Source organism: Eublepharis macularius, chromosome 13 (assembly GCF_028583425.1).
Source record: "Eublepharis macularius isolate TG4126 chromosome 13, MPM_Emac_v1.0, whole genome shotgun sequence".
NCBI lineage: Eukaryota > Metazoa > Chordata > Lepidosauria > Squamata > Eublepharidae > Eublepharis > Eublepharis macularius.
The window spans coordinates 32,075,811-32,089,155 of NC_072802.1; the positions used below are offsets into that span (position 1 = coordinate 32,075,811).

A 13,345-nucleotide genomic window follows, 5' to 3' on the forward strand; every position below is an offset into this window, starting at 1 on the left:
CATATTAACCTATAACTCAGCGATGAGAAAATGTTATGTTATGTCAATTCCACTACAAAAATGTATTTGAGATGTCTCTGAAACTTTGTTAATAATGAAGATATCATTACAGTGATTCAGTGATTCAAACTGGTACAGCTGTCCAATAGATTCTTTCTTTTAGCAGTGGCTTCATCCTCTGTTACTTGGAAAAATACCCAGAGAGCACTAACTTGCTGGCCAGAAATGACTTGACTCTCTGTAGCTGTTTGTCAGAAGCATTGCCTAATGCTATTCATGAAGTGTTCATTGAAGAATGCATTTAATACTCATGGTTGGATTTCCCTGGATCGTTAATTCATTTTAAAGTGGCCATTGGTGGAATTTGATTTGAATCAGAGCTAGGGGAATGGCAGTAGAGCACTGAGTTTAACATCTTCCCCACCACCATTTCCCAGATACAAATCCATCTCTCTCTCTCGCTCTGCTTTGTAGAGAGAGGCATCCATATCTTTGGGTGGGTGTTTACCAATGCTAATAGCAACATGGAAATAACACAGGGGGAAAGGATTACTCCCTCCTCTCTGCACACACATGCTGCTTTTAAATAAAGTTAAACACATCAGAAGATCTGAATCACATCAGTAGCATCTCATCTGGTTGTATCCTGAGCTGAACCTGCTGCAGGATCAGAGGCTAAGTTAATCTACTCATGAGTCACTTAAGCAGGGAATTTCTCCAGCCTTTCAGTAAATTGCACATGAGTAGTTCCAGGCTGAGTTTCAGTTGTCAGATATTTTTGTTTTATATTTAAAGATCATTTGCCATATTGGTTAAGACTGAAAAGAAAAAAAATACATCATTGGCAAGAAATGAATGAGACCATCCATTTATTTATCCATCCCACCTACTGTTGGAATAGTATACCTTCCCTGTGGTGGTCAGTTAGTGCCCCCTCCCTCAAACTTTCAAAATATGCTTTAAAATTTCCTTGGGTCAAGCTCTAGTAGGGTTTTTTTTTTTGATGTATCGGTTTCATTTATGATTCATATTCCAGAATGTTTTGACCCTGTTGCTTCTGAAGTTATCTCTCAATTGATGGAGCAGCTGTTTTGCCTGGATTGGATGGCAGCTGCTATAAGTATTTATGATTATGTGAAATTGTTATAGATGAATTACCATCAATCATTTTTAGTGTTCCTCTGTAGTATTAAAACAGCAGCATGTATCATAGCAATGGATGCGAGTATAAACAGATGCTAGTTTTATTTTTCTCTTGGATAGTGGGGCAGAATGATGTTTGATAGTTGCAAAAGGAAAGTCATGTCATGCAAACAGTGAAGCTCTATTAAAGTCTCTTTCCAGTCTTCTAAACATTTACAGCACATTCCTAAGCAGAGTTACTCCATTCTAAGCCCATTGTTTTCAACAACTGGAGTAACTCAGCTTAGAATTGCACTGTTAGTCCCCTTATTTAGATCTGCTACTCAGGGGAAAGCTTCTTCCATTGTGATTATGTAGTAAGTAGATTATCTGCTTTTTTCCAGCTGCGCCAAGCCAGGCAGCTTTTCCCCTATCTATCCTCCCATGACTTCGCCACAGTAATTCATGCGACGGTCACATCCAGGTTGTACTACTGTAACTCATGCTATATATGGGGTATTCTACATAGACTGACTTGTAAACCGCAACTGGTCCAGAATGCAGTGGTGCATGTCCTAATGGGGCGCCGTTTAGGGCACATATATATATCTGGTGCTATGCCAGCTGCATTGGTTTCTTCCAGATCAGATTCAAGGTACTAGTTCTGACATTTAAAGCCCCAAGTGGATTGGGGCCAACATATCTACAGAACTGTCTCTCCAAGTATGTCCCTTGGAGGATCTTGCACTCCTTGGACCAACATTTGCTGTTCATTCCTGGGCCAAAGGAATTCCCCCTGGCCTCAGTTAGAGCCAGGGCTTTTTCTGCCCTGGCACCTGCCTGGCGGAACACTCTTCCAGTTGAGATCTGGGCACTGTGGGAATTATGCAGTTCTGTGGGGCCTGTAAAACGGAGATGTTCCACCAGGTTTGTGGTTGATGGTGGCACCTTCGTCTCCCCTCCCCTGTTTTTCTCTGCTTACTTTTTGGCAGATTTTTATCCACCTACTGCACTGTTAGTTACAACTGCAACATTTTAGATGTGCTTGTGGATGCTGTCAATTGTTTATACTATTTAATTGTTGTTTTAGATTTATAGACTAGTTTTAGAGTAAGATTTTATTCTGTTCATGTATATTTGATGCTATTGTAACCAGCCCTGAGCCTGCTAGTGGGGAGGGTGGGCTATAAATTGAACAAATAAATTAAAAATAAATAAAAGATAATACTGGACCTTTGTGCTCTGTTACAACCTGGTCTTAGATGTGGATGGCTTGTTGTAAGCAAACATTGACTTGAGTAACTGGCCTGATCATTTTATTGAAAGAGAGACTTCCAATTGCCAGACCAAATCTAAAAGCAACACTTGGAATAGAGGTGTTCATTTTACTTTCAAGCCCTTTAAACCTAAACCCTTTAAATGCTCAAGAATGTAATCTTGTCTCTGTTAGTATGTTAGTCTTCAGTACATCATAATAGGATGTGAAATTCATCCATATTCCTGGCTTGGCTTAGTCAAGAGTTACTTGTTTGTTTTACTGTACACAATTTATACCCTTCCTTTTTGCCCTCATAAGGTCCACCAAGGCAGCCAAGTTCTATTTGAATCTATTTTCTTTCAGGTGTTGTAAATGACCAGGTTGTGAAGAATCTAGGTAATAATTGGCAAATGACTCCAGTGATTTTCTTAAAATAAGAGATGCCATATTTATAGATGTATGCAACATAAAATTGTTATACACTCTGTATCTGAATGGTTATACACAAAGTATAAGAAATGGAGCAAACATTTGAAAGGAATTTCATGCTGTATTCTGGGAAACTAGCTTGACGTTATTTCCAACTTGGTGTTCAGGCTGTATGCTTGTCCTGACATCTTAAATTATATAGGATGAACAAGTAATGTGACTTCACAAAAAAGTAACTTATTTTGAAGGGCAAACTCCAAGTTTTGGTTAACAAAAATGCTAAATGTTTTTTCACTTTATTTCAGCTTGCAGTTATGTCGTTCTCTCTCTGAAAACAAAAGCCATGATAATGTGACTTTTAGAGGTAAGTAGGCTTTTTGTTTGTGTGTTAAAGAAATATTTCAATATCTTTAGAGTAGCATTAATTCTATCACATTTGCTAGAATGTGTTTCAAACTTATTACAGATGCCAGATAGCTTTGGGTATGTTTCCTTGACAGCAATCTCTCCCATTGTGTGTGCATGTATGTATGGCCAGTTTGAAATGAAAAACAGTTTGTCATGATATGAGAGTCTGTTATTCAAAGGAAGAAAGTAAACAATCCCACTGGGTATATAAAAGCCCATGGGTTTGTCTGCAGTAGCATTAGTTGATCTTCATAGACTGTTCTGGCTTGTTTAAGAAGGAAACTTTATATAAAAGGGAGAATCTTTTTTTAGGTTTCATAGGAACTGGTCAGGAACACATCATTGACATGGTTTTACTCATGAAAAATCAGGAATGCTATGGGCTCTTTTACTTTTGGTCAGAGCAGTCCCATGTTCAAATAAACACTGTGTCTGCTTAGTTTATTTTCTTCCTCCGTGGTGAGGAAAGCATGGAATGGAGTGTGAAAGCTGAAGGCAGGGTGGATTTGATTTAAATCAAACTGATTTAAATCACGATTTAAATCACTAGTCAGTAAGGCTTGATTTAAATCATAGTTTTCTACATAAAGACTAATTCTTGCTGGTATAACTTTAATATGCAAGTAGATGAAGATTTTTAGAATAACAACTTTTCATATTAGTTTTACAGTTGTATAAAATATTGATTTTAATACTATTAGAAACACATTATAGTTAATTTATTGTGAGATGAATTATCCCCAGTTTAGGTTAATCATTCATATTTGGACAACTTTTCTGTTGTACTTTATTGGAAGGAGAAAAATAATCATTACCTTAATAATAACAATTCAACTGAAACAATAACATTACAGCATATGTTATTTGCTTAAACAAACACCCATGTTTGTTAACTAATTTGGCTAAACAAAATATATATATTTTAAGAAACTTAGACTGTCAGCCCAGCCTACACATGAAAAACTTAAATACTGTCCTCTGTAGCTCACTCGTCATCTTCATCTTCTTCTTTGTTCATAATCTGGAAAAGAAAAACAAGCTTTCCTGCTTTATCGGGTCCCAAACGATTTCTCAATTTAGAATGAATGAGTCCAAAGGAAGAGAATATTCTTTCAACGCCTGCAGAAGAAGCTACTGCTGTTAAAAGTGAAATCATTACTTGAACAGTCTCTAAATCCAAGTGCTTAAGTGACTTCCACCAGTTCACTGGTGTGACTTTCTTTAAAATATCTTCAGCAAACATATATTTCTTGAATGGTTCCCCCTTAGCTCTGAAGTTTATTATAGTTGGCATTACAGATGGATGATTGCTGGATACCCATGTCATAGCTAACTCCTCTTCCTCAGCACTTAAGTTTTGACCCTGGTACTGAATATTGACAATATTTGCCAAAAAATGAGCTGGAGACAGTGCTTGTCCCATTCGTTTTTTTAATGCTTGTAATTTAATTCTGTCTATGTGTAATTCTGTTTTTAAGTGTTCACTCAGTTCCTTCCAAATTTCAACAGCATCAGCAAAAACCAGCTATTTTTCTGTATTTTGTTTAAAGCTTCAGAGATGGGTTTCAGGATGCTCAGCATATGTTCAACTTTTCTCTTAAGCCCAATGTTGAGGATTTTGGCAGTGACAGTTCCATCTATTTTATCTCGATTTTGTTCACAAACTGTCATCAGAATAGGCCAGTTCTTGATATACTGCTCAAAACAGTCCACCACAGAGTTCCATATAACATTTTGTGGGAGCGTTAGCTTGGTTCCACCCATCCTTTTCAGAGCTGCTGCAGCAAAGTGATTGTTACGGAAGTATTTAGCAATTTCAACAACATTAGTCTTTATTTCTGGAACAATTAAAGTCTTTGGCTAAGAGGTGCAGCAAATGAGCGCTGCAACCATATGTTATTAGCTTTGTATTCCCTTCCTGCTCTTCTAAATTTCTTCTCATCTTGGATACATTTGCAGCATTGTCTGTGACCAAACTGCATACTAGACATTTGAATTTTTGTTCACATGTTATTATAGCTTTTACTGCCACTTCTTGTAAGTATTCTGCTGTGTGTGCATTTCCTGACATATCAATTGTTTGTGCAAGGAAAACTTTCCCTTCTTCTGTTGTTATACAAGCACATACAACAGGATCATTGTGGACATTACTCCACCCATCAATACTTAGGTTAACAATTCTACCCTCCAGAGCTGTTGCACGTTGCTCCATTTCTCTGTCATACACTTTATCCAGCAGTTTCCCTGCAACATCTGCTCTGCAGGGTGGACTGTATCCTGGTCTCAGTGACTGAACCATATTAATGAAATGTGGGTTCTCAGTCAGACGGAAAGAAGAGTTCGTTGCATAAACAAACTGGGCAATTTTTTCATCAATTAACTCTTTTTCTAATCTGCTAGTTTTTATCACAAACTTATCTATGGTGGTTCCAGGAGGGAAGGGTTTTTTCTTTCTTTTAGGTGATATACTGTGGGTGTCTGATGATGATGCAAATGAAGCACTATCCGGGATGGATAACTCTGAAACTGTAGAACAGGAGGATGGTGATCTTGAAGGTGGATAGTTTCCAGAATCCTTAATGTTGACGATGAATTCCCCTAAACAAAAAAGTCAATGCTGTTATTTTATTGTTTATACAATTTCTGCTTATTGTACAGCACTGCCCCAAAAGGAATATTTGCTTTTCTTCATAACTGTACCAAATGACAGTAACATGCAGTAATAATAAGAAATATAATTTTGCTCAAACATGACAGTTCAATGCAGTCTTTAGAAATATGACTCAATAAAAATGTTTACCAACCTGAAGATCCTGCCTGTTCAAATGTGTTTCTTTGGTTATCTTCATCACAGCACTTCTCATGATGTTGCCTCATTCGGGCCACCAGGCCTTGCATTTCTTTGTTGCAGTGTTTGCATTTTGCACGCATGCCTGCCTTACCGACAGGTAAAGGAACTTCCTTAAAGTATTCCCAAACTGGGTCTCTTTTACGGCCTGCTGCCATTATAGGTTTTTTCCTCCAAGGAAAGAATGTGATAAACCTCAGGTCACACACAAAAGATCCAAAGTCTTGTGCAGTATTGTGCTCAAAAAGTTTCACTTTCATTTTGTACTGCTTGCCCCTCCCTCCTCACACTTAGTTTCTTCTTGTGCAGATCTATTCCACTCCAAACAATCAGAAAAATATTGTTTCTATTCACTGAACTTCTTGAAACTTAGCACTGAAGGGGTTGATTCTGTCTTCATAGGTTTGTAGGACAATAGGATTAAGGTCTTTTTCTCTACTCTGTTCATGTTCTAACATTTTTGCTGTGAAGAAGAGGCATGTGATCTCTGCTGAGCTGACACAAATTCAGTTTTGAGAACTGCAAAACCAAGCATCTGTGATAATATCTTGTAGGCAGAGAAACTGCCCAATAATCTTACAAAAACCTCTGGAAGAGCATGACATTGTGAATGGATTAATGGAATTTATTTACCAAAAAAATTAAACATATACAGCCTTATTCTACATAATTAAAAACTAATGTTTATTTCATGATGTAATAACCTTTGGATGGTAATATATTTTCCTCAAAAAGCATTTTATTTTAAAAAATCCAATTTAAATTTAAAAAGTCCGATTTAAATAAAAAAATCCGATTTAAATTAAAAAAATCTGATTTTTTTAAAAAAAATCATTGATTTTTATCCACCCTGGCTGAAGGTCATGTCCTGATCCCCATAGGAGTAGAACCTTGAGCAATGTTCCCTGAAGGGGACCATAGTGACAGAAGACTATGACTTCATCCACATGTGGATTTCCCCCCACCTAAACTGCAGGAAGCCCTAACTTAAATGATAGTGTCCACACAATGTCGTATCAATTCTGATATATAGGGTCGCTAGATTTTTGACTGCCAGTATAAAAATATGGAAACATAACAAAGCAACTCCATAAACCCTATCATTATGTGAGTGGTTTCCCATTAATGAACTCTTAGCAGCTGTTTGAGATCACTGGGTTGAGTGAACAGTAATAGAAAAGAAAGAGAGAAAGAAAGATCACAACTCATGGGCTTACTGGGGCTTTTCTCTTTAAACAGAGTCAAAGAAACCTTTGATCTCATTCAAAGGAGGAACTGCAGGGTTGCTGGGACAGAATGTCCATATAGATGCTCTACCTGCACCCACTAGGGGAAGAGGGCTGCAGAGTTAAGCTCTACATTTCATTCCACATGCCTTTTAAAGGACTTTTTTTCCTTGCTGAGCTGAGCTGTACCTTTTATAGATAATTTCTCAGCTTTTGGTGGGGGGGGGACTATGGAGGGAAGAGGGGAGGGTAGAAGATAACTGCATTAGCTAACAGTGCAAGGAAAGGGTGTGTGAATGGTGCTTCCATGTCACTTGCTTTTCTGCACCCTCTTATAGGTGTAGCTCATCAGAGTAGAACTGTTTGTTCTTAATGAGTTGTGTTAAGAATCACAATGTTCTGCTTTATATTGGTATTTCTTATTGAACGAAATAGTTTTGATTTTTTTTTAAAGAATCGTAAACCGTGTAGTGATTTTTAAAAAACCCGCAATTACATCTACAGCTCTTATGTAAGGGGAAAGTTTACTTGCACTAGCCTCACTAAAATGAATAATATCAAGATGGTGTCTAAGATCAGTCCATAAGAGATTCCTGCTAACATTTTAGAATAAAAAATGGAAATAATACTCATTTTTTATGAATGTTCAGTCTTCAAAGAGTTAGAAGTAAGATCTTAACATCTAGGGAAATAGATAAGTAAATAGGAAATTGGATAGAAATCTAACGTAAAATGGGAAATATTTGGCAAAAGAAAAGTACATTTTTTGTTATACATTATCAATATTCCTTCTTTCATCATAGTTAACAATGATATAATTTTAGTGCATTTTTATCATGTTCCACAGGTATTCAGCAGGCTCTGTATGAGCTTGCTTACCATGTTGTGAGAGGAAATCTAAAGCATGATCAAGCATCAAATGTTCTCAATGATGTCATAGTAAGTATATATTTTAAATATTGGTTAACACATAATACTTAACCTTGCTCGATGAGTCTGTTGGAAGAAGCATATGCCCTTTCCATTGTTCACAAACTGATGTTAATTTTAGTAATGAAATTGAACAAGTTGATGATCAGTTTCTGCCATAGCACTTTTCCAATGCAGTGTGACAGAATGTTCTAAGTGGGTGGTTTAAATGTTAGTATTATGCTGTTAATTCTAATGTTAGACCAGGAGCTGTTTCTGATTCCTGTATATACTGAAGCAATGACATCATTTTAGCTAGAAAAACTACAGTGGTTTATGTTTAAAATTTCATGTCTACTTTAATTAGCGGGTCACTGTCCATAGTCTGAAATTTAAAGCAATTCTAGTGTCAATCCAGTTAAAAGCACTGAAGTTACAGTGCTTTTATTCAAAACTTTCTCATTCATATCGATAGGACTTCCAAGTGCTTAATTTAATCAGAATCATGCTGTAGATTTTTAATGTCTGTATTTGAAGGTGAAGAACATGGCATGTAATGCCTTTTTTAATATATATTTTTATTCAATTTTAGAACTGTAACAATAATTAAACAACAAACCAATATAATACATTGCATTTACAAATATTAACACAGTGCTTCAACTTTAATACATTAACAATGAGTGGTGTGAAGAGGGAGGTTGCAGATCTCTTGCTTCTATGAATTCATAAAATGGGATCCATTTTTCCCAGAAGTTTGATCCCGAAGACTGATATTCCATCTGATGTAGATTATCAGTTATTTTTTCCATTATCAAATGGTTCCAGATTTTTGTAAACCAAAGTTCTGTAGTAGGTGGAGATTGGTCTTTCCATTTGGTTGCTATTGCACTCCTAGCTGCCACCAGGAGAGAGTTGATAAGGTCTCTTTTAACATTTGGGATCAATGTCTGATCCCACAGTCCCAAGAAGATTACTTTTGGTGACATAGGGACACTGTACCCTGTTATTTCCTTAATAATATTTAGTATTTCTGACCAAAATCGAGATATCAAGGGACATTCCCACCAACAGTGAGCAAAATTACCCTCATTATTGCATTTCTGCATGTAATGCCTTTTAATGGCATTTCTCAGTTTATTTTATTCATTAGTGTTTTTATATTTTGTAATACATGGGCTATAAATGAAGTAAATGAATAAAATAAACCAACTGAGAAATGCCATTAAAATGCCAGACAGTATAAGGCATCCAATAAACAATGCAGTAGGACTAGGATTACAGAATTAGAAAATGATATAAACAGAACACTGGTTAAAGAATAGCTTAGTATAGCTGTAGTCATATTCTTTAAATCCGTGTTTCATAATAGATCATACCTGGTGACCTCTAGATTATATTGCAAAAGTAATCTAGTACTATTTTGGGATTAAAAAGCTTGTGTGATGTTACATGAGTACTGTTTATTTTAATTGTTGTATGGAGACTGTTATCAATAATTGAGACACATCTGAGGAAAACCTCTACTGATCAGGCAACTTTTTTTTCTTTTTAGGAATTTCGAGATGATATGCCCTCCATCCTAGCTGATGTATTCTGCGTATTAGGTAGGTGACTCATCACTTTTATTGATAATATCACTTTTTGTAGCAACCAGTCTGCATGGAAGATACCTTGGTAGAGGCTTGGTGTTTCCACAGACTGTCCTAGAAGACTGTCACCATAGTAATCCATAGTTCTCTTTGATCAATACTGCTCAGCCTACTAGTTTTATTACCATTAGCAGATTTTAATTAATTGATTTTTAGAAGCCAAGCATTTTGTTTAGATTGTTTAGACCCCTGACCTTACGACAGTGATCCAGGCAACGGTCAACTCCAGATTAGACTACTGTAACTCACTCTACACAGGGCTTCCCTTGGGCTTGATCCGGAAACTGCAGCTGGTTCAGAATGCAGCTGCACGAGTGGTTGCTAGAGCTCCAATCATGGCACATATAACACCCATCCTCCGTCAGCTGCACTGGTTACCAGTTGAGTACTGGATCTGGTTCAAGGTTTTGGTGTTGACCTACAGAGCCCTATGCAGACTGGGCCCAGCATACCTTCGGGACTGCCTCTCCCCATATGTTCCCCGGAGGTTGCTTCGATCAGCTAACAAGCAGACCTGGTGGAACTCTCTGTCTGAGGAAACTAGGGCCCGGCGGGATCTGTTATCTTTCCGCCGGGCCTGCAAGATGAAGATGTTCTGCCAGGCATTTGGTGGGGGCTAGGCTATCATCTTGCCAGCCATACCACTGAAGACCGTCCACCACCCATGCAGGAGCTCATAAGTGTGGCGCAGGGCATGATGTAAGAGCCAAGCCCTGCGCCTAAAATGCTGTATTTTAATATTTATTCTGCCAATCGAGAAATGTTATTGCATATGGAATAGTGTTTTAATGTTTATTTATAATATTTTTATTGTTTTTAAACTGCATGTTAAAAAATTGTACGCTGTTACACCACCCTGAGCCCATCTGATGGGGAAGGCGGTCTAGAAATGCAATAAATAAATAAATAAATAAATAAATAAATAAATAAATAAATAAATAAATAAATATTGTATAGAAAAGTGGTCCAAAATGTTAAGTTAACTAGGAACAAACAGATCTGGCCTTAAGCACACTGTGAAAATGTTATGAAAATGTTAACATCTCTTAACAATACCACAGTGTCCATACCTTTGTTTAAAGGTTGAATGCTAAACTAAACTCAGTTACTGCAATGTGCTCTGTGTGGAGCTGTGTGCTCTGTGAGAAATCTGTCAGGAAGCTACAGTTGGAACAGAATGCTGCAGCCAAAGTATTGATTGGAGTTGGTTGTAGGGAGGGACCATGCTACTCCAGTCTTCTTCCATCTATACTGCCTCCCAGTTTGGTTCCAGGATTAATTCAGGGTATTGACATTTAAAGGCCTATATAGCTTAGGGGCAGCATACCTCAAGTACTGCCTTTTGGGACCTACCCATCCTCTCCGGTCATCTTTGGGTGCCACCACCACTCAAGTCTGGGCAAGTTACAACCTAAAAAAGGACCTTCTTGGTTGTGGTACCAAAATTTTGGAAGATTCATCTCTCTCCCTCTATTGGGAGATTTGTATGTCTCCCTCTGTTGTTGTCTTCCATAAGCAGGTGAAGACTTTGTTTCATTTGGCATACCCCCAAGCCAGTTACTGATCCTCTTCCCTGTTTTTTGTAGTTTGCATTTATATGTTTTTATTGAATTATTTTAAATATCGTTTTAAATGCTGTTTTAATGCTTTCGTGTTCACCACCTTGTGGTATTCATTTGGATGGAAAGGCAGCATAAAATGTTTTAAATAAGTATCATTCAGCTAAATAATACTGAGATACTTATTTTTTATAATTTAATGTAAAAAGTGGAATTGTACATTCATTGGATTCTGCCACACCAGTTTTTGTTATGGTATGATCAGACTAGCATAAAATTCCACAATACTTGTTTGATAAATGAGTCTTGGACAATAATCTTAAATACTGGATATTCTGCCAGTCTACCAGCCACCTAGTTTCCCAGTTAGCACCCTCTCTGAATTGGTAGAAATGCACTCAGATGTGGTGCTTGAGACATAGATTGGTATTGAATGCTCCAAGTTTGCTCAGTGAGTGTCCTAGCTATTGATTACATTGTATTCCCTTGCAATTCCCTTCCCTTGGATCTCAGTGAGAAAGGTGGACTATGAATAAGTAATAATTACAACATGGTTCAGATATGTGAATTACCTAAGCAATCATCAGGTTTAAATGTTTCCTTTCATGCAGCTAGATGATTGGGTCTTTCTGCTTTCATGACAAATCAGTTTTCTTGTGATGTTTGATGTACTATTGTTTTGTCCTATCCAAGATTCCAAATACTGGCTTTATTGGGACTTGAATCCTAGTACACAGGGAAAATGCAGATAGTTGTTTTGCCTATTACTGGTTTGCCATGAAAGCAGAAATATCTAATTATTTGGCTGTGTTTAAGGAGAGACGGAAGAGGAAGCATTCTGGTCTAGTGCTCCCTGCCCCCCCCCCCCACAAAGCATGCTTATATTTCCTAAACTGAAGAAGTGATTAGGAAGATATTGCAGTGATGTAATGCCAGTTTTACTTCTTGTTTTTTCCCCCTTTGGATAGATATTGAAACTAGTTGTTTAGAAGAAAAAAATAAGAGAGATCAGTTCATGCAGCTGGTGTTAGCGTGTTTGGTAAGTTCTGCATCCCTCCCTTTCTTTGAATTTTAAAGACCAACAAGATTATTTCTATGTTAGTATGATTTAGAATTGTTACTCCCATTTTGTCAGTTACTTTTTTGATTTATAGTCCATGATTTCATACTCTGAGAAGATTTGCCTCTGCCCTCTAGCCGAGGTGGAAACAATGGGACATTTTTTATGCTGTCCCCTCTATAAAGAAATTCGAGCTAAGGCAGTTTCCGCCCCCCCCCCCCTTTTACGGATAGATCTGTTATAGAGATGAACAGAATATGTCTAGATAAACTTAACAGATGAAATTTCAGCCATTATCAAGGTAACAACGAAACTCTGTGCACAGACAATCAAACTATGCAATACATTTCAGCCCTGTTCACTTGAGTCCTGATTCAGATCATATTAGGAGGTTACTATATTGTTGTAGTTTTTAGGTCTCTAGATTCAAATTTTAAAATGGTTATCCAGGATGCCATTTTATATTTTTTAGACACTATTTTAATTCTGTTATATAATTTTAGCTAGGTATCTTGATATTTGTATATATTTTTAACCTAAGTTTCTTTTAACTTGTATATTGTATACCAAAAAATGTTTTGTTTTATAAACCTGAATCTGGTCGTCAACCATAGTAAAACTTACTACTTACTAGTCCATATTTAATGTGTTTGTACTGAAACTGAGTTCTTACCAGACAGAATCCGGTATAAGTGGAATGCATATTCTTCCCTCCCCCGATCCCTTGGAGCTCAGTCTCTATGAGGAGTTTAAACTGTGCTAAGCTTCTGATGATACTTACAGGACTGGATGTTCTATGTACAGAACAATTCCTTGAAGGCTTACATGCCAGGCTACACTGGAAAGCCTTCTCTCTAATATTTAGTTTTCTGTA

At 37.1% G+C, this 13,345-nt stretch overlaps 1 protein-coding gene across 1 annotated transcript in view; it reads left to right on the forward strand.

Moving 5' to 3' along the window:
* Window positions 1-13,345, forward strand: part of THOC2 (THO complex subunit 2) — a 66,292-nt gene that overhangs the window by 6,064 nt on the left and 46,883 nt on the right. The window contains exons 2-5 of the mRNA XM_054995949.1: window positions 3,115-3,173; window positions 8,139-8,230; window positions 9,756-9,807; window positions 12,380-12,450. Of these exons, the coding sequence (XP_054851924.1) occupies window positions 3,115-3,173; window positions 8,139-8,230; window positions 9,756-9,807; window positions 12,380-12,450 (274 nt within the window). The remainder of the gene's footprint in view (window positions 1-3,114; window positions 3,174-8,138; window positions 8,231-9,755; window positions 9,808-12,379; window positions 12,451-13,345) is intronic.